General features: G+C 38.8%; 4 protein-coding genes across 4 annotated transcripts in view; 2 read left to right on the forward strand and 2 right to left on the reverse strand.

Moving 5' to 3' along the window:
• Positions 1-9538, reverse strand: part of LOC106653515 (anoctamin-4) — a 23967-nt gene extending 14429 nt beyond the window's left edge. The window contains exons 1-5 of the mRNA XM_014372984.2: positions 9228-9538; positions 8391-8516; positions 7773-8321; positions 6465-6852; positions 3888-4120 (exon numbers count right to left, since the gene is read on the reverse strand). Of these exons, the coding sequence (XP_014228470.2) occupies positions 3888-4120; positions 6465-6852; positions 7773-8321; positions 8391-8516; positions 9228-9515 (1584 nt within the window). The 5' untranslated portion in view covers positions 9516-9538. The remainder of the gene's footprint in view (positions 1-3887; positions 4121-6464; positions 6853-7772; positions 8322-8390; positions 8517-9227) is intronic.
• On the forward strand, positions 4275-6439 carry LOC106653518 (protein downstream neighbor of son homolog). Its single transcript, XM_014372986.2, has one exon. The coding sequence runs from the start codon at positions 4473-4475 to the stop codon at positions 6168-6170; it is 1698 nt and encodes a 565-aa protein (XP_014228472.1). The 5' UTR covers positions 4275-4472; the 3' UTR covers positions 6171-6439.
• Positions 9539-10971: 1433 nt separating the features above from the next.
• LOC106653473 (prenylated Rab acceptor protein 1) lies at positions 10972-12327 on the reverse strand. The gene is made up of 4 exons (XM_014372927.2): positions 11987-12327; positions 11581-11814; positions 11290-11489; positions 10972-11213 (listed from the first exon to the last, which is right to left on the reverse strand). Exons 1-4 carry the CDS (start codon positions 12070-12072, stop codon positions 11107-11109), a joined length of 627 nt encoding a protein of 208 aa, XP_014228413.1. The 5' UTR covers positions 12073-12327; the 3' UTR covers positions 10972-11106.
• Positions 12328-15698: 3371 nt separating this feature from the next.
• On the forward strand, positions 15699-18521 carry LOC106653438 (nucleolar protein 56-like). The gene is made up of 4 exons (XM_014372879.2): positions 15699-15880; positions 16117-16679; positions 16759-17177; positions 17256-18521. The coding sequence occupies exons 1-4, from the start codon at positions 15878-15880 to the stop codon at positions 17729-17731; spliced, it is 1461 nt and encodes a 486-aa protein (XP_014228365.2). The 5' UTR covers positions 15699-15877; the 3' UTR covers positions 17732-18521.
• The last annotated feature ends 849 nt before the right edge of the window (positions 18522-19370 follow it).

Here is a 19370-nt window from a genome sequence, read left to right on the forward strand (position 1 = left end):
AATATTTGTGATTTTTCATGAATTTCAAAAAAACCCTAAAATGGCCAACTTCGGGCCCCTGAAAAAGAGTGATAGATGGTCCCAAAAATTCTAATAAAATTTGGGGACATTTCTGACATCGGGAACAGCAAGTTTTTCATATTTGCAGAAAAAAAATTTTTTTGGCCATTCGATTTCACAGAGAATCGGCCATATACTTATAAATGCTGTGGCTTATTATTTTAAAAGTTCTTAAAATAAAATTTTCTTTTTCTTTCAAGATGATCAATGCATTCCGAATATACATCTCAAGTTAATAAATAAATTGATAAAGCCAATAAGCCTATTTATAATGTTTAAACAAAACAGAAATGATCTGTTGTTGGCTTACAAAAAAATTAAAAATACTCAGAGCTTAATGTTACTTGTTATGAATAACCAAGTGGAGAAGAACCTGTAAATTTCTTTGTAGAAGTATTAAATGCAAAAAATGTGTATCATTCAAGAAAAAGAAAATTGAAAGGTCCTCAGAGAGAAATGATAAAAAATGAATTAAGGTGCAAGAAACCAAAGCAATGGCAGAGAGATAAAATAGCTGCAACAATGAAACATGGCGATTCTGAACCACCAAATTTGTTCAAACTCAGATCTCTGCAAAAATTATCTCAAAAAGTTAAGAACTCTGACTTGGGCATAGAAGAAAATGTCAACCTGCATGAATCCTTAAAAAAATTGAAACAAAGTTCAGACATGTCTAAATTTATCAAAAATATGGGATTTGAGTCCTTTTATGTGATGTACTGGTCGAATGAGCAGGTAGCAATAAGTAATAGTATAAATCTACATTTAGAAAATGAATTTTCCTTAGATGCAACTGGTTCAGTAGTGACATCAATTAATCAAAAGGGTTCTAAAGCTATTCATATATTTTTGACAGTCTTACTAACATATGTTGAAACAACGATAGTGCCAGTTGGTCAACTATTATCTGAAAAGAATGACACAAATATAATTGTTTTTTTTTTGAATGAGTGGCAGAAATCTGGAGCAAAGTGTCCCAAATCAATTGTCACTGACATGGGAAAAGCACTTTCAATATGCTGTTAGTAGATAGGATTGTTTCAAGAAAGCTAAAGAAAAAGTAAAAAAATTATATCTTCAATGTACAAGATTTATGACTGTTATAAACAATATGTCAAATTTTGAAGAGTTTTTGATTAATGTATTTACATTTGCTAGCTGTGAATATTTTGACCAAAAATGTCAACTAGCATCTGATTATATTTCAAAGCGCATAAAAACTTTCAAGTTTGACTCTAATACATCTGAAAAAATTGATGAATTAGCAGCAAACATAGTTGACAAAAATTTAAAAAACAATCAACAAAATCAACAAACTAATGAAGAAAATATAGATACAGATGATTCTAATTTAATTTGGAATTATATAAAAGTTCTTATTGAAGATGTCCAAAATAATTTAAATAAGAATGACAGTATTGGCTTGCAAAGTAATGATTATCATTTACCTGATTTTGTAGATAATTTAGCTCAACTGTGCAAGGAGTTTCCTTGTTTTACCAATTTGATGAGTTCTTATTTTAGTAATGAGAAAGAAGTTGCCTCTTCAGCAAGATCTGAGACGTAGTTTGGTCAAATAAAAAATTCTCTGCTAGAGGATCGTACTCCTTTGAGAAGTGATAAATTTATTGTTAAACATTGCAGACAAATGGACGTAGATATTAAAAAAGCATATAGCATGGTTGATAATTTGAAATGTAAACAAACTTTCAAAAGAGCATCAAAATCAACCAAATTGGATCACAGTCATCTTGCATACAATGACAACTGGAGAAACCAAAATCAAGGTGATTAAGAAGTCGTAGAAGCTAATTCTACAATTGATAATAATAAATCGGTAGCATCGGATCATGACTATAGTTATTCACATACATCAATAAATGATCACAGTCTTAATTATGATGAACTATTCGAAAACAAAAATCTTACAACATCATCAGATGTGAATGAATTTGGAGTAACAGTGGTATAATGATGTTGAAAAAGAATTAAGTGGATTTGATCAAATTCAATTTGATTTGCAGCCAGATTTACAGATATGGCAGGGTAATTTTAAAAACCAGGTAAAAAATTCAAAGCACTATTATAATATGAAATCTTGCACCAAGAATGGAACCAAATCAAATCCAAGAAGTCTCAATAGTCAAAAAATAATGGTCATACTTCAAGGGTCAAATACTTGCCCATTCGATTCCATAACTGAAGTACTTGCAAATAGTTGTTGCTTCCAGAATTTTCAAACATTTATAGATGGAAACGCCAAGAGTGAAGAACTTAAAGAAGAAGCTAAAAAAGCTAAAAAAGATAGGAAAAAGATAAAAACTCTTGAAAAGCCTCCACATTATGCAAAAGTTGTCAATCATTATTTTTTACAAGGGGCCACACCAACTTTTTATGCTTCTAGATTCCATCTATTGATTCCAATAATAAAAATTGAAGATAACACTTTGTAGTGCTTCATGAAAGTTAGTGAATTGTTTTCTATACTTATAAAACCATATGACAGTTTAGAAGAAAAACTTTTTTGTACTTGTTGCAATAAAGAAACTGTTACAAAGAAAATAGTGCTACCATTACCGAGTGAGTCAATTGTTTGGATAGACAAGTATAAGACCCTAGAAACTGAAATTAACGACTCCTTGCAAAGAAATGAGGTAACTTGTCCTAATTGCAACAGTTTAGCTTCAATAGAATATTCTAGTGCTGCACCATATCTATACATCAATACAGAGGATGCCTACAAAGAAAGTAAATTAACAAAAAATCTGAAATTAGATGCTTTAAGTCTAAAAACTAATTTGGAACATCTCCCACAAGAAATTAACGTGTTGGGATATCATTATTCGCTAAGTGGGGTAATTAGATATGATCCACCACAGAAAAATTTAGAGATCGGTCATTATGTTGCCTACTGCAGGACTGCAAGTGGTCAATGGATTGAAAAAAATGATTTTGAAGGTGTCAGAAAGAAATTGCATATGAAGAAGCTGCCTGAGGAAAAAATTTCAGCATTATTTTATGTTAATTGTGGAAAAGCAATCAAAGATGAGTATAATAATGGTTTACATAGTAAGCTATAATTTAGACAATTTTGCACTTTTAATATAAAAAAAATTTGATTGTTTTAATGGTTATTATTTAAATGTTTGATAATGTTTTAAAAGTAGGTAACACTATTTTAATAATATTGATATTTAGAATGTCATAAAATCATTGATACTTTCTTTTTTTAATTAGAAAATATATTAGTAAAATCTTATACCTCTTTTAATTAGATTTAGAGTTGGTTTTCAACAAACTTTTATAACTTAGTACAATGCTTGAAATTATTAGTACAATGTAAATGATTAATAGCAATTGCATCAAGTAAGTGGTACAAGAAATTGGTGAAAATTATTGAATAATTATCTTAGTTTTTTATTGTATTCTTATAAGTCTTAGCATACTGAGTAATTGAAAATTAAGTTACTCCAATACTGTCATCGTACATGCTTTTAGTCTAAATTCTTCTGCTTACATTGTCATTGTTCAAATTTGAATCAATAATATTAACTGACATTATATGTTTCAAATAAAATTTGATTTTCCTGAACATTTGATTTTTGCAGACAATAATAAATTCGCTGCATGAGTTCAAAATAAAGTTCTTTGTTAATTTTGCTTGGTGTAAGTTTAAAAAATTGAAAAAAATTATATTTCATAAATAAACACATGTAAATCAGTTTTGAGTATTGTGTATTACTGAAAAGATTATGATTTTTAACTAAAATATTGTAAATCAAGGAAATAACGCAGAATCGACTAAAGATTAAGCTTGTGATACTTACGAGAAGCAGCACGACGGAGCAGCTGAGTATCGTCACGGGTAGTCGGACGCGCCAGAACGGCACCCTCGGCTCAACGGTGTTCGTCACGAAGTTGACCGACTTCTTCTTCACGTGGGCCAGTCGGGCGAGATACTTGGGCCGCGGGTGCTCCTCGTGCACGTCGAGCGACGTCAAGTCCCAGCGATGCGTTATCTCCGCCGAGTAGTTCTTCCACAGCTCCAGGAACAGAGTGGCTGCGCGAAACAAAACACAAAAAAGCAAAGTTTTAAAATAAATGCAAAGAATTCAAACACGCCAAAAACTCGCGCGCTTTCGTCTGCTAGAGCGCGACGTAGCCTGTTTCTGCAATTAACCGCGAGAATTTTTAACATCGTCCATGGCGCAGCAGCCTAGCCAGCCACCCGCGAAAATGACAACAAGTCGCGCTCTGTTCGGTTTTTAACCTCGCGCTCGCAGCCGCTAAAAACAACAGACTGACAATAATACGGTTTACTCTGTGTGTTACAATATAGTGACAAAGTGTTTCTTCGTTATCGTCGTCGTTGAGTTTCATCGAGTTTATATCGTGCAAAAAAACAATCCACCATGGAGGAGAGCCCGGGCCAGTGGACGAACCCGGACCAGGTGATGAAGATGTTCAAGTTGAAGCGGCGCAAAGCCGCGCTCACGGCTCGCTTCAACAGTTCTCAGGACGGCTCGGCCAATCGCAGCATCAACAACGGATCGTCGCCGGGCATGTCGGCCGCTGCAACCAGCTCGCCGATACTCAACCAGAGCTTCCCGACCGCGAGGAAGCGCAAAAATCCATGGCTCAAGCAGGACCCGAACAAGCGACCGAAGGAGGACACACTTCAGCCGCCCCCGCCGAGCCTGCTGGACAGCGCCTGCGGGGACAGCACCTTCGACCTGCTGAACCTCGACAGCTCGGCGAGACCGGCCAGTACCAATACCAATGAGAACTGCAATAAGGTCTATGACATTATCAAAAGCTCGGAGGCCGTGCAGGCTGCAGCCGTGCAAGAGGAGGTCAAGGGTTCGCCCACGTTTCCCGTCAACTGGTCGCTGAAGACCAGGATGAGGCTAATGTCGCCCACGCCTTTCGGTTGGAAGGGCAAGCCGAAAGCCAGCGAAGAGGCCTCTGGTACCACTGGCTTTGTGAGGTGTCTAAACATTGGAGAGCAAGAAACCACTATCGATACTAGTCCCAATGCCAGATTTCACCAGTGCTGTTTAGTTTGGCAACATCCCTATATTTCTGGGAGGATGCTGTATCCAAGAAGCAAAAATTTAGTGAGTGTTTCTGGTTCAGCACCGACTCAGGACGTGAGGGAAGCTCTGTACAAGGACTGGCGCGACAGTTTCAGATCATTGTTTCATTTGCTGCGAGTCAGGCAGTGTCCTTTTTTTTATGTGTGTGGCTCGAGTTTCACAGCATTGTTCAGAGCCGCTGGGATCTGCGGTATTTCTGAAGTTCAAGCTCTTATGACACCTACCACTAGAGGCTTAAGAGAGTCAATGGAAAGTCAAGAAATTGAATTTACTATGCCGCTAAAAACCAAAACTAAAAAAACTCCTCTCAGTATCCTTGTGGATGACGATGATGATGATGATGATAATCTTGAACAACTGGACATTGAAGGAAATGACGAATGGATGAAAAGTATTGGATTTGATGAAGCAGAGAGAAGAAAAATTAATTTTTCACAAAGCAAAGTTGCAAATAGAAGTGAAGCAGACATAGATAGTAAGCACGAGTCATTAATTTTTGCTACTGGAGTCGAAGCAACAGGTTTATTTAATTTTCTAATAAATTGTAAAACAATCATCACTTGTTCTGGACCTTTTGCTGGAATACCTCCAACGTTGTTATCGCCAGTAGCTTTTAACAGTGCCACATTAAGACCTCTTACAGTCAGAGAGAGTACTGTCACTAATGGCTTGGACAAATATCATTCTCTAGAATTGTCTGGACCAATTTTACCTTTTGTGCTACCATCATTGTGTTCACTCATGGCAACAGATCAAATGGAGAAATTTTCAATTACTTATAAACAGGAATTGAATACAGTTGCTTTTAGTTTAGCAAAACATGGTTTAAAACCAGATAAACAAGTGCAAGAAGAAACAGATGAAAAATTACCTTCAATGGTCTTTGGGTTAGAAAATTTAAATGACTGTGGATTTAACAAAAGACTTTTGGAACACTTTTGTAACCCGAATCCAGAAAATATACAAAACTTTGACAGTTTGACATGTGAGAATCGCTTGTACAATTGGACTTGACATGTCTCAAATCTTTAATTATAGTTTCATAGAAACTTGACTATATAGAATAAGCTGAACTACTTGTTAGTTACATTTCTTAAAAGACTGTTAATTTGTAGTCTTATTATGAACAATAAGATAGTTATAGCTAGATTTTAAAAATTTACATCATGCAAGGCTGTGCTTTACAAGAATTTTATTAACATGCAATGAGTTAAGCAAAGTTATTCATCGAATAAGCAATGTGAACTTAACAAAGTTATGTTCAAACATATTCAAGTGTTCATAGAATTAATCAAAGCAAGTACTTACCCCAAAGGGACATGAAAACAGCGAAGAACACTGTGGCAGGATTATCAAACAAATAAGTGACTCTGGAGTGAAAGCAAGTGTCTTTCAAGTTCCAAGTGCTGCAAAAGTGATCGCAAAGTGCACACATCGTAATGTTGGAAGTGCATACATCATTACTGATTTCGTCCGAGAACAAAGTAATCAGACTATAAGCAAAGCACATGAGGCCTACGACGCTGGCAGATAGTAGCATGTGAGTGTAGAAGCCCAACCAAGCAAAGTAAAGGCCAATCTTTACTCCAAAGTACTCTTTTATGTAATCCAGCGGCTGATAATGGAAGCATTTTTTAATGCTCGCCCATTCTGTATATAGTAAATATCTCATCGAATCTTGAGTTTTTAATGTGCCCTAAAAAAAAATTAGAAGAAAAAATTTATTTCTACGAATTACAAGTGTAACGATTAACATGTGTTGTGTCATTAACTATTATTCGAGTAGCTTGATATAAATCAAATCAAAGTTCAAAATATTTTGTCCATGTATTGTGTTAAAAGTTCAAATTGTGCAACGTTCAGTCTTCGTCGTTAAACGCAATCGCCAAGCGAAATTTTCATAATAACATACAACAATAACCGATTATACTTTGTAAAAAAATTATGCGTCTCTCGTGAATAAATAAAATAAATCATTGAATTTGACAATTGCCCGATCAAAATAGCACGTTTGTCATTCCTTTTTTTCTCTCCCTTCAAACATGATCACGATCTACTCCTGCCACGCGGATTATATCGATCATCTTATGCACACATTGTATTACATGTTTATATAGCGGTGAGAAAATTTTCTCACGCTCCCAAAAACGGCATTTAAACTTTAAAGGACGACGACGAGTCGCGCGCAAGTGTGCGCGCAAACAATGAAAAATTGTATATTGTATACGGTTCGGAGCTGGCCTGCTGCGGATCTAACGCATTTTCCCCCCGTTTCAGAGATCGTCTTGTATCAATAATAGAAGATGCGTATACGCGTCTCGTCTCTCCTTTTTATTATTATATGTGCTGTGCTGCACGTGCGGAGGAGAGGGCCATGTGCGCGCGCGAGAGTCAACATAAGCTTGGAGAGAGAGAGAGAGAGAGAAAGAGAAGAGGGAGGAAATGAGTGACAGCAGGTGTGCGCACGGTGTTGTCCGCCTGCTGTCGCTGCTATATGGACTTTAAATGCCGTATTTTAAATTGTATACTATCCTATCGCCTTCTTAACGTTTTCTTCTCCGACGCAGCAGCTGTCTGCCAAAAAAAAAGGAAGGATTTTCAAAAGCGCACACTCACGTCGTGCAACGGATACGCCGCGGCGTAGGCCTTCTCGACCTTGATCAATCTCTCTATGCCGAAGGCGAAATCGTCGCCGCTGCCCGGCCCCACGAATCTCGTCCTGTCCAGTATGAACTGGACGATGCGCGACCTGATGGCCGGCGTGAAAAAGTCCCCGGCCTCGGTGTCGAACAGGTACTCCTTGTCGCGGCTGTAGACCGCGGTGAAGCGATGCTCCAGCGGTGGAAATATCACCGGGTTGACCTCGAAGCGGCCCAGGCAGCGGCGACGCACACGACGATTGACGTCGCGCAGCAGCAGTTGGCCCTTGTTGTTGGTGGGTAGACGGCCGCCGCCCCGACCACCCGGGACGTCGCGCATCGGCATGCGCAGCTTGAGGATCTCCGAGTAGCGGCGCAGCACCTCGCGCGGCGCCGTGATCTTGAAGAAGCGCAGGCCGTTCTGTCGTCGTCGTTGATGATGATGCTGATTGTTATCCACATCCTGGTCGTCGTCGTCGTCGTACTCGAGTTCGAGGCCCTCGGCCGCGAGATTGGCTTCGAAGATCTGAGAAAGTCGGATGACGAGAGCGATTAATGTAAGTATCTGGGAATCGATGATAATTTTTGTATATACCTTTCTCATTTCGGCGGCTCTGGGGGTGGCCGACTCCTGCTTGTAGCAGTCCCAGACGACGACAAAGTCGATCGGTCTGACGCCGTCGCGGAAGTACAGGCTCGAGGTGGCTTCGTAGTTCGAATACTTGAAACAAGCATCGCAATGCATTTTTTTTAGTTTAGACAGTTTTTAATCAACGACGCGATGATTGAGACGAAGGCCGGAATTTTTTTTGTAGAATTCTCTTTAAATAGTATGTATAATGTACCGATGATTGAGGAAATGTTTTTTGTGCCAGGTGGGCAAAGTGGCTAGGTGATTGTTTAAATTTAATGTTTTTTGTACCCAATCACACTTTTCGAGAACTTTACTGTGTATGTACATACTAATTTCTACGTACGAGATTAACAAAACGAAGACATTTAAAGCATTTAAATGATTTTGACATTTAAGACATTTAAATGATTTTTTAAAATTGTAATTATGAAAAATACAAAAAACATTTCTTTTCAATTTTGATTAGGGCATTTATTCAAAAAGAAACGCACCGTTGATAGTTTTCTTTAAAATATGAGTAGTAACATTAGTTTCTCGTTTGAAATCTTGTAAAATGATTACCACGCGACATGGAGTGATGTCTCAAGATTAATTAAAAAAAAATTGTTTTATAAAGTCAGTTTTTTTGATTTTACATCTTTAAAAGCTAAAGTAAAAATGAAAATTTTTAATAATTCGACTGCTATTGAACATTTAAAAGAAAAACTACGTCAATGTTTTTGTTTCGAGAAAATCCAGCAAAACTTTTCATACGTAACACGATGAATCACGATAAAAATTTCGTTTAATGTATTATACCGATAAGCCATTGTTGATGCGTTTGCCCAGACTCTCGCAGGAGCCCGTCATGACGTTTTCCGTCGCGCCATCCCGAATCTTCTTGTCGATCGTCGCCAGCTCGTCTATCACGAACGAGACGTCCTCGGCGTTGTCGTAGTGCGACTCGTTCACGGAGTTGCGGCAGCTGCCCGCGCCGCCGCCGCCGTCCGTCGAGAAGTAAACACTGGGCACGTTGCTCGAGCAGACGGTGTCGAACGAACGGTCCACCTCCGCCGTGTTGTTATTATTATTGTTATTATTGCTCATCCTCTCGTGATATCCCGCGGCACTTCGAAGGGGATGAAGTGTGGCGTTTATGAATCGCGTGTGACCATTTTTCGGCGATTACACTCGCTGATAAGCGCTTGCGCGCGTGAACGCGATACGTGCAACAAGTGCCTCTGTGTACTCTATAAATACAGCTGGGGAGCTCGGCTACTGTTTCCCATCATCAGTACTGCGAGCTACTGCAACATCCGCGGATCGCAATTGCCATCCGAACATATGCCAATTTGTTATATCTCGCGCAGTAGAGCTGTCTGCAGTAACGCGCGAGATAAATGACGAATGGCAACGACAACAAAAAAAGAAGATATCTTCCGTTCTTAGATAAGTCACAGCAACACTACTGTCTACCACACAAACGCAAACACACACATTGCTGCACGATCACCACCGTACACGCGAGATTCGAAAGCTCGCTTTAAGTAATAAAAGCACACACGAGTCACAACCATGTAAACGAGCCGCGCGCAGCACTCGCACCCTTGGATTCCAATATATTAATGAAAAAGCCGTGCCGTACGGCCTATTGTGCGTCCGCGAAAACGACGACGATGACCGGAGCTACTGTCGTTCGCTCCAAAATTAGTATAATCCAAAAATAATTTTTCGAAAAAGCGTCCGTGTGCCTTCTTCTCTCGGCTCTTTCTCATTCCACTATACTACGTATAATACATGATAACCATGCTACTGTATATAACGTCGCGAAGCTCCTCGATTACGTATGTTTCGGCCTCTTGTGTAATTAGTTGCGGCCGCGAATTATTCCTCTCGTTTTTTCGCGTTGTACTTGAGATTGCTGACATATTTCTGTACATTGGCCCCGATTGACTTATCGATGAAATTAGCTTATACTTTCTTACTCGCTTGTCGCTGATCGGCTGTAATGCCAAGGTGATGATCGCCTGCACGATGATAACCCCTGATGCAACGCACGCATTATAATACATTACTTATGTCAACACTGTGTGGCGTGTGCGGTTAAATTAAAATTATAGCAGAAAGGAAAGTAGACGCGTCCGACGACGACGAGACAAGATAGAAGGTAAAGAGGTTAACGATTCGTCGCGCAGAATCAGTTTGTTGTTGCACATTGCACACGGAATTCGAATAATGAGAAAACTAAATTGATAGTATGGAATGAATATATGTATATTTTTTAAACAATTTTTTTGTTTTCTTCCTTTGAAGAAACAGTATAAAGTTTTACAATTACAATACAATTACAATGTATATAAAGTGGCTAGCACTTTGTGACTGGCTTTATATAAATTCAATTGTTTATAATTTAGAAATAGTTCATTGACTTATATTTTAATAAGATCTACATTTATATATGTACAAGATTCGTTTAGTTTTATATAAATTCTTTCGGTATTTTTCTTTTCTCGTTGAAAAAATATTTTCTCAATAATAATGAATATTGAATAACATACTGTTGAAAAAAATACAGAAAGAGCAATATCATTTGCATAAAAAAAATGGTATTATATACTTTGTACAATTGATAATATTTAACCAATTAGTTTATACTTGTCAGTCATTATTTTGGAAGAACAATATTCGAAGTCCTTTGCTATACTTGCTCGTGCATTACCAAATTGAGCTCGTCTTCACCTGGACAGAGCACCGAGTCAATGTTGTAGAAGGCTGCGTGCAGAGTTATCAAAAAACATGACACTCCTAAAACAATAAATATCCAGTATTAGTGTATCCAATAGTTAATAAATTAATAAGTCTAGACATAATGTGTACATACCTAAGACCCAGAACAGCGCAGCAGGAGCTCCAACTAAGTAGAATATTGGTAGAGATGCGATTCCTATACCGGCGTAGACTTGCGCAAGCGTCAATCTAATGTTCAATAAAATCAATTCCTTTCTGGCGTGTATTTGTGATACTTTGTAACAACTTCCTAATAATAAAGTAAGTGCCAACAACAACAGTGGAGAAGTAATACTGCAATCAAAAAAATTAACAATGTATAAACTTAATACATATATAATTGTAATCCACCCAACGCTTTCACTGCGTATGCTTTCACACTCACAGGCAATAGACAAAGAGACCGATGAAGATGAAGAAATAATTGCTCTGGAAGTACTCGATGTTCTTCATCACTCTCTTGGACAGACGTGGTATGCTGGGTGGCAGCCGGACGTTGTTAGTGTTGACGAACAGAGTCCAGGGTCTGATCTGTGCCCTCTTGTGCTGGAACCATTCCTGAGCTTTGACGTATCCCGCGTGGTCCAGCGGCAAGGGTGGAAACCTCGGTATCTCGGATCTGAACACAGTAAATCATATATTGCATTATACGATGCGCTACCAACAATATGTTCGTGCTGCGGTATCGCGACGTTATAAACAAATGATAAAGCGATAAAGAACCTCGACGATTGTGACGTATACACGCAGCTCTCTTAAATATATAAACAAAAGTGTCTCGAACGCCTTACCCATTGTGTGTAAAACCGCCAGCGGACTCGTTGGCTTTGTAAGAGTCCTCGATCTCTCCGCTAACGTCAATCGCAACGTCGGCCATATCTCTCTGGGGACAGAATTGCACACGCACCAATGTAGCACCCGCAAGGGCTCCGAAGTCCGAGGGTTAATCGCTAGATAATAAACAGACAAAAAAGTGCAGACTCCAGTCTCCAGCTGATTATTTCACAACATACGCATGTACGCGTTTACGTATATACGCGTAAGTGTGCGTGCGAGATAGGTATGCGTATCGTACACAAATCGCGAAACGTGTAAACTCTGCTCTCCGCGGTTTACATTTGCTGTGCCGTCTGCGCTGCGCGAATTGTGAGATATAGTCATAGATTCTGCACACTGTACAGTGCTGCTGCCTGCGCACAGTATATACAACAACTCGCTCGAAATCAGCTGGAGCGCTTTTTTGATTAAGATGATCCTAGTATATACAACAACTCGCTCGAGATCAGCTGGAACTTTTTTGATTAAGTTGATCCTATATACATGTGCGTGCGACTAGAAAATAGATATATAGGTTATGAATATATGATATATGGAGAGCCACGAGGATTCGGGAGTGTCGAATTAATCGGGCGGAGAAAGAGAAAGTTATTCTTTTCTCTGATGATGTCGGCTTTCTCTTAATTTTAGAATTAAAGAGCAGCAGCACGTGGGGCATACATGCATGGAGAAAATAAATTTAAATACGAGAAAATTAACGAATTACAATTTTTTATTTATTTATCTATTCAACATTTACATCGTCGTTCTTAACATTAATTTTAAACAATTATTTACATCTTTAAAAGTCCAGCTTGTACTCTTCTTCCGGCGTCAGCTCCTGGTGCGGGTGCGACGGGCCAGCCTCCCGCTGGGTCTTCGCTCGTTCCTTGGTGCGCTGCGCGGCCAAATTCAAATCTGCGCCGTTCGCCTGCAGCGTGCGGACCGCCTTGGATCTGTCGTACCACCAGGCCAGGCTGAGCGGCAGCTCGCCCGTGAGTTTCACCACCTCGTCGGGATCGCGTCCGAACTCCAGGTACACCTTCACGACGTCGTTCAGGCCGAACTGACACGCAACGTGAAAATGCGTGTTGCCAAACAGGTCGACGTAGTGCACGTCCCGACGACTGTAGATGCGAAACAGGCTCCTTACCAGACGTTTGTCGCATTCGGGATTTCTCGATGCGTGATGCAGGGCCGTGGTACCCGTCGCCACGAGATGTGGCTCCTCGTTGGCTTGGCTGTCGTCGAACTCCCAGTGGCAGTCGGGCTGGTCCCTGTAGTTGCACAAGTTGGCGAATTTCACGAACCTGCGTCCCATTTCGTAGTAGAAGTCGTTGCGCCGGCTGAGAGCGGCCTTGTCCATCGCGTAATTTATCTCCTCGCGGCTGAAGATGGAGCGGAGGTTGAAGCCGGCCGGGTCTACGCACCGTTCGATGGCCCAGTCTACGTGATGGAAAAATTTCACCCGGTGCTCTTCGATTTCCCACTTGATGAGTTTGCGTTGAGCCGCCACGAAGAACGCGAAGTGTCCGATCGACATTTTCAACCTTCTTACCATATTTCGGCCTTTGAACTTGAAACAATTTCACTGAATTTAGAACTTTTAAATGATTTTACAGGAGCTACACGAGTGTTGCTTCTGTGCTGTCGGCTCGCTGTACGAAGTCGTAATGCCCGTAGCACGTTGTCGCAACGAGGCCTTTAAAAAACATGTGCTCGCTAGCAGAAGGCGGTTACGACCAGATGCGCGCGCCTCGCTTTGGGACTCAAAAAACGCGTTGCAAGTTGCAACACGCGCGCGCATAGACCCTGTGGCGGCCGCAGCTGGAAGCTATCTCATGAGCCAAGGCGGGACCTCTTTGAAAAGTTTGGGTATATCGAAAAATAAGACTTACTTATTTTGCATATCGATGCACAATGAAATTATATACCGCAGCTGCTGCTTTTAATAAAATGAAAAAAAAAGATATTATATTTTTAATCATTTATATTTATATTGTTTCATGTGCATCACTCATGCTATAAAACTTGTTCAAGAGGATCAGACCTGTGTTTATGCCTATAAATGCAAAAACATGAAAATGAAGGATTAACATTAACATTTTTTGTTTCTTATGTTAAAATATGTTTTTACAGGTCCTTTGACAACAAAAAATTTGTCTGTAGTTCATTTTAATATTAAAATTCAATCAGGATTCATATATATTGACTTGTAATTTTTAGGTTCTTGAACGCATGATGTTGAATGCAACATTTAATCAATTGTATTCCTTTGGATCTCAAAAGTTTTGTAATTAAATTATTTTCCACTTAAGTGTAGCAGATTTTTTATTTAGTCATTTTTTAAATCTACTAATCTCCAAATATAGCAATAAGCAACAGCAATAATTATTAAAATAGCTATGTTTGTCATTTTTTTATGCTTTTTTATGAAAACAACGTCCAAGCCTTCTCTTCAAATTCTGCTATACTTAAGTGGAAAATAATTTAATTACAAAACTTTTGAGATCCAAAGGAATACAATTGATTAAATATTGCATTCAAAATCATGCGTTCAAGAACTTAAAAATTACAAGTCAATATATATGAATCCTGATTGAATTTTAATAATAAAAGGAACTACAGACAAATTTTTTGTTGTAAAAGGACCTGTAAAAACATATTTTAACATAAGAAACGAAAAATGTTAATGTTAATCCTTAATTGTCATGTTTTTGCATTTATAGGCATAAACACAGGTGTGTCTCCTTAAAGTAAAAACAGCTGAATTTACATAATACGCGAGGAACTAGCTGATTGATTTCTCGTTTTTTCATCAAAGAATAACAAAAAAATGATCACGATGATCTCTGTTATATTTTTTTTCTTTGAAAAAAAAAATGGATAGAACATAAGGGATATATGTTGAACGTAGTCTTGACAAACAACATATGGCACGTGCTGCATACATAAAAATATGTAACCCTCGTATATATGTACATTGTATAGCAGTGCAATTTGTGTGCGCCGATTTTATACATATCCTGTCGGAAACTCTCACAAGAGAAAGAGAAGAGGAAGAGGGATTAAAACCAGGTAAAGTTTATTATTATACTGCGTGCATGTACATTCCTCCGCAGAAATGAAATTTAATGTTTATATTGTAGGTACGACAAAACTATAACGTATTCTTTTGTTTGTTTGGTTTTTTTTTGCATAAGAGGAATCGAATTTCCGTATATATACTTGAAAGGTGAACGCGCAAGCAAGTGCAATTCGAATCTTTGCTGTGTACTGTCAGTCCGTAGTGCTTTTGGGCGCAAAACAACAGGCAGCTACAGGCAGTTATTTTTGAAGCCTTCGAGTGCTGTTTACAGGCAAAATACGTGTTTTGTGCATACAGTCTTACTTCGCGATTAATTTGTTTTCCCACCCAAGCATCTCATGTATTCACTCGCAGCTACTTTTAGCACTGATAAAAATTCCTATTGATTGAAAATCAAAAATTCTTCGATGATTGCTATTATACACAGCAAAAGTTGACACAGTCAAATCGTTCAATAATGTGTGATACAATCTGCTGAAATAGAAAAACGAAATCTTTACCCTGCAGCTGATGTTTTCACGAGTTCACACTTCACGGCGCTGCGCTATGATGAGTCCGCCGGTGTGCCTGTCCTGAATCTCCTCGTGCTACAGCGCGTGTGAATGCTCTCTCTCTTTCTGTTTTTCTCCGCGCTCGTGTTCGGCCGCCTACGCATCGATAGATACACAGGCTCGAAATTAAACACATGTGTGTAGCGGACGTGGCGCGCGAGAACCACGTTGCTATAAGGATTATTTTTTTATATCTCTTTAAGCTATAGGATAAATAAATCAACAAAATGGTGAGTTTTTCATGAGATTCTAATAGTTATTTATACGATACTGTGGGAGTTTTGTAATCGCTGTTGTTCGTTGAAAAATTGTCAAAAGTTTACGAGAACATAACCCTACCGCTCACGTGGTCGGCGCGTGCGATCGGCTTTACAAAAAATGATGATTACATTACGCGAGAGTTATTTAAAATTACATAGACAACTATGATGAATTAATTATTAATTTTACGATGGCTTTTTTGCAGTCGAAACTAATGGTACTCTACGAGCACGCCGCTGGCTACGGCTTGTTCTCCGTGCGAGAATTCGAGGAGGTCGGCGTGCTGCTGCCCCAGGTCGAGGCCTCGGTCACCGATGTCTCTCGATTCAATCAGATCGTGAAATTGATCAGTTTTTCGCCCTTCAAAACGGCCGTGACCGCTCTGGAGAACATCAACAGCGTGTCCGAGGGCGTAGTGCCCGAGGACTTGCAATTGTTCTTGGACACGAATATAACGAAGAAGAAGAAGACGACATTGGGTGTAGCAGAACCCAAGCTAGGTGCCAGCATCACAGAGGCACTGAAAATTAAGTGCGACCACACTGGTGCCATACCAGAAATAATCAGAGGCATTCGTGCGCACTTTGCCAATTTGGTAAAGGGTTTCACAGCCAAGAGCGCTGGCATTGCGCAGCTTGGTCTGGGACACAGTTACTCCAGAGCCAAAGTCAAGTTCAACGTTCATCGTGTTGACAACATGATCATTCAAAGTATCGCTTTACTCGATCAATTAGATAAGGATGTCAACACTTTCAGTATGCGCATCAGGTAAAAATTCAAAGCCAGTAACATTATACAATTTATTTCCTAAAATGTACTTTTATTAACAATGATGTTTTGTTTTTAGAGAATGGTATGGTTATCATTTCCCAGAGTTGGTTAAAATTGTCCCAGACAATTTGATGTACGCCAAAGTAGTCCAGCTCCTTAAAAATAGAAAAGAATTGACTGATGAAAAATTAGAAGCTTTAGAAGAAATTATTATGGATACAGGAAAAGCCAAAGCAATAATTGATGCATCAAAATCATCCATGGGCATGGATATTAGCCCCATTGATCTCATTAACATTGATATGTTTGCTAGTCGTGTCATTGATCTTGCTGAATATAGGAAAGAGATCGCTGAATATCTTAAATCAAAAATGACTGGTGTAGCACCAAACTTGGCTACATTGATTGGCGATCAAGTAGGAGCTAGACTTATTGCTCACGCTGGTTCTTTGACTAATTTAGCTAAATACCCAGCATCTACTGTACAAATTCTTGGTTAGTATTTAATCTCTAGTTTAATTGAATAGTCATAACTAATAAACAATTTATAAATCTTTAATTGTATATAAACAGGTGCTGAGAAAGCTTTGTTCAGAGCACTCAAGACTCGTGGAAATACTCCAAAGTATGGACTTCTTTTCCACTCTACATTTATTGGACGCGCAGGCACAAAAAATAAGGGTCGCATTTCGAGATATTTGGCCAACAAATGTTCGATAGCATCCAGAATTGATTGTTTCTCCGAAAATCCAGTTAACGTTTTTGGTGACAAATTACGCCAGCAAGTTGAAGACAGATTGAAATTTTACGAAACAGGGGACATCCCTAAGAAAAATATTGACGTGATGCAAGAAGCTATTGAGGAAGCTGCTTCTAAGGTACCAGCTAAGGAAGAGAAAGAAAAAAAGAAAAAGAAGAAGAACAAAAAGAGGACCATTGAAGAAGTTGAAGCAGAGTCTGTTGAACAGGAGTCTGTTGAGCCAGAAGCACAAGATGAAGTGGAAGATGTTAAACCTAAAAAAAAGAAATCGCGAAAATCTACATCGTGAAAACTTTATTCGATGCCCCCTTACTGCTAGGAACCAGTCAAGGGGGCTATCAAATTAGTATTAAGGTCTAGTTATATGTATAGATTTCGAAGAGATTTATTTTTTTTTTTATATATTTTTTTGAAAAAATCACAAGGTGCATTGTACATCATACCGTGAGCATTAGGCATTGTTATTACTTTCAACAATTATTCTTAACTTAATTTCTGTTTCGTTCACATACACAACATTGTTTTTCATCGCAAAGCTATAGATAGTTTATCGTACTTCAATTCTGCAAACTTTTTTCTCAACTACAATAGCAACTAGGCCTGATACTAACGCGTACAATCGACACCAAAAAAAATCTAAAAAAAGCAACATAATCTCGTTTAGTTTCATCGCTTCTCGAGGTTACTGGTGAACACACCTACCAGGGATAAGTGTGGGTATATGACGACATTTTTTGAAAAACGTAACCGCGGCCTATCGTTCCCGCGTCTCGACGCGGATGTGGATAAGTTGCTCGCGGTATAAGTTAGCATATAAGTCGTAGTCATAAGTTCAATTGAGTCTAATCGAGACCGAAGCCCAAATTCGAATTGGAAGAAAGGATTGAAAATTTCCAACTTCCATTCTGGTTTGCGGATTCTCGGTGAATCGAAGCGATTTAAGTAGTGAAGACGAAATGTATAAAGTATCATTATATTGTAGACGAAAAGTATAAAGGATCATGATATTTTCCATGTCAGTTGTACAAAACTGTTAACTTGATGTTTTAGATTTATACAATGTAGGGAGTTATGAATTGTAAATATTAACTGTAAATATTAGATAATAAAACTTAGTTTGTAAGAAAAAAACCACTTTTTTCATCTCTCTGTCATTTCGAAACCAAAAAAAACCCTTTGAAAAAAAGTAACAAAACGGAAATATCGCAAATCGGTCGAGTATTTAAAAAATCCCATCGCGGAAGTACCAAGCGCCGCGATTTTCTGCCGGAGTCTCGCAAAACTCGCTTATCGCCGGGCATGTGCTCCGATTCTCTGCATTATATTCGAGCGTATGTACATATGACATACGATCTTTTATATAAAGTGCGTATAGCGTATACAGTACAAAGCAGCGTGTCAATGGCTCTCGGCTAGTAGCGCATTTAAAAATCCCAACAAAGAATCAATCTTTCTTTCTCGGTACTGTATATCGTCGCCCCAGCGCAGGAAGGTATCTATTTCCAAGCTGCAGCAAGAAGGATACTTACTCGTGCGCAGAGGCAAAAAGGTATCTAACTCGAGCGCAGCGGCAAAAAGGTATCTAATTCGAGCGAGAAGCAAAAAAGTAGCTTATTCAAACGAAGTGGCAAGAAAGTTTTGACGCGCTGAATTTAGGTTGGCAACGGAGCCGTAAATGATAAAATTTTGTTTCAACATTCAACATTCAACGTTTAATTCAAAGCTATATGTAAAGCCGATAACTTCTACTCCTCTCAGAACATAGAAAGTTCTCCATAAGAGGCATATTGAGTCGAAATCGCGGCGAGATTGATTTGTTTGCTCGCATTTCAAATAGATGAAACTCATTACACTAGCTCAAATGTTTTTCCTCTTTTTTGCTCTAATACAAAACAAAATTTTATCATTTACGGCTCCGTTGCCAACCT

Source organism: Trichogramma pretiosum, unplaced genomic scaffold, assembly GCF_000599845.2.
Source record: "Trichogramma pretiosum strain Unisexual culture from Peru unplaced genomic scaffold, Tpre_2.0 scaffold35, whole genome shotgun sequence".
In the NCBI taxonomy this organism is placed as follows: domain Eukaryota; kingdom Metazoa; phylum Arthropoda; class Insecta; order Hymenoptera; family Trichogrammatidae; genus Trichogramma; species Trichogramma pretiosum.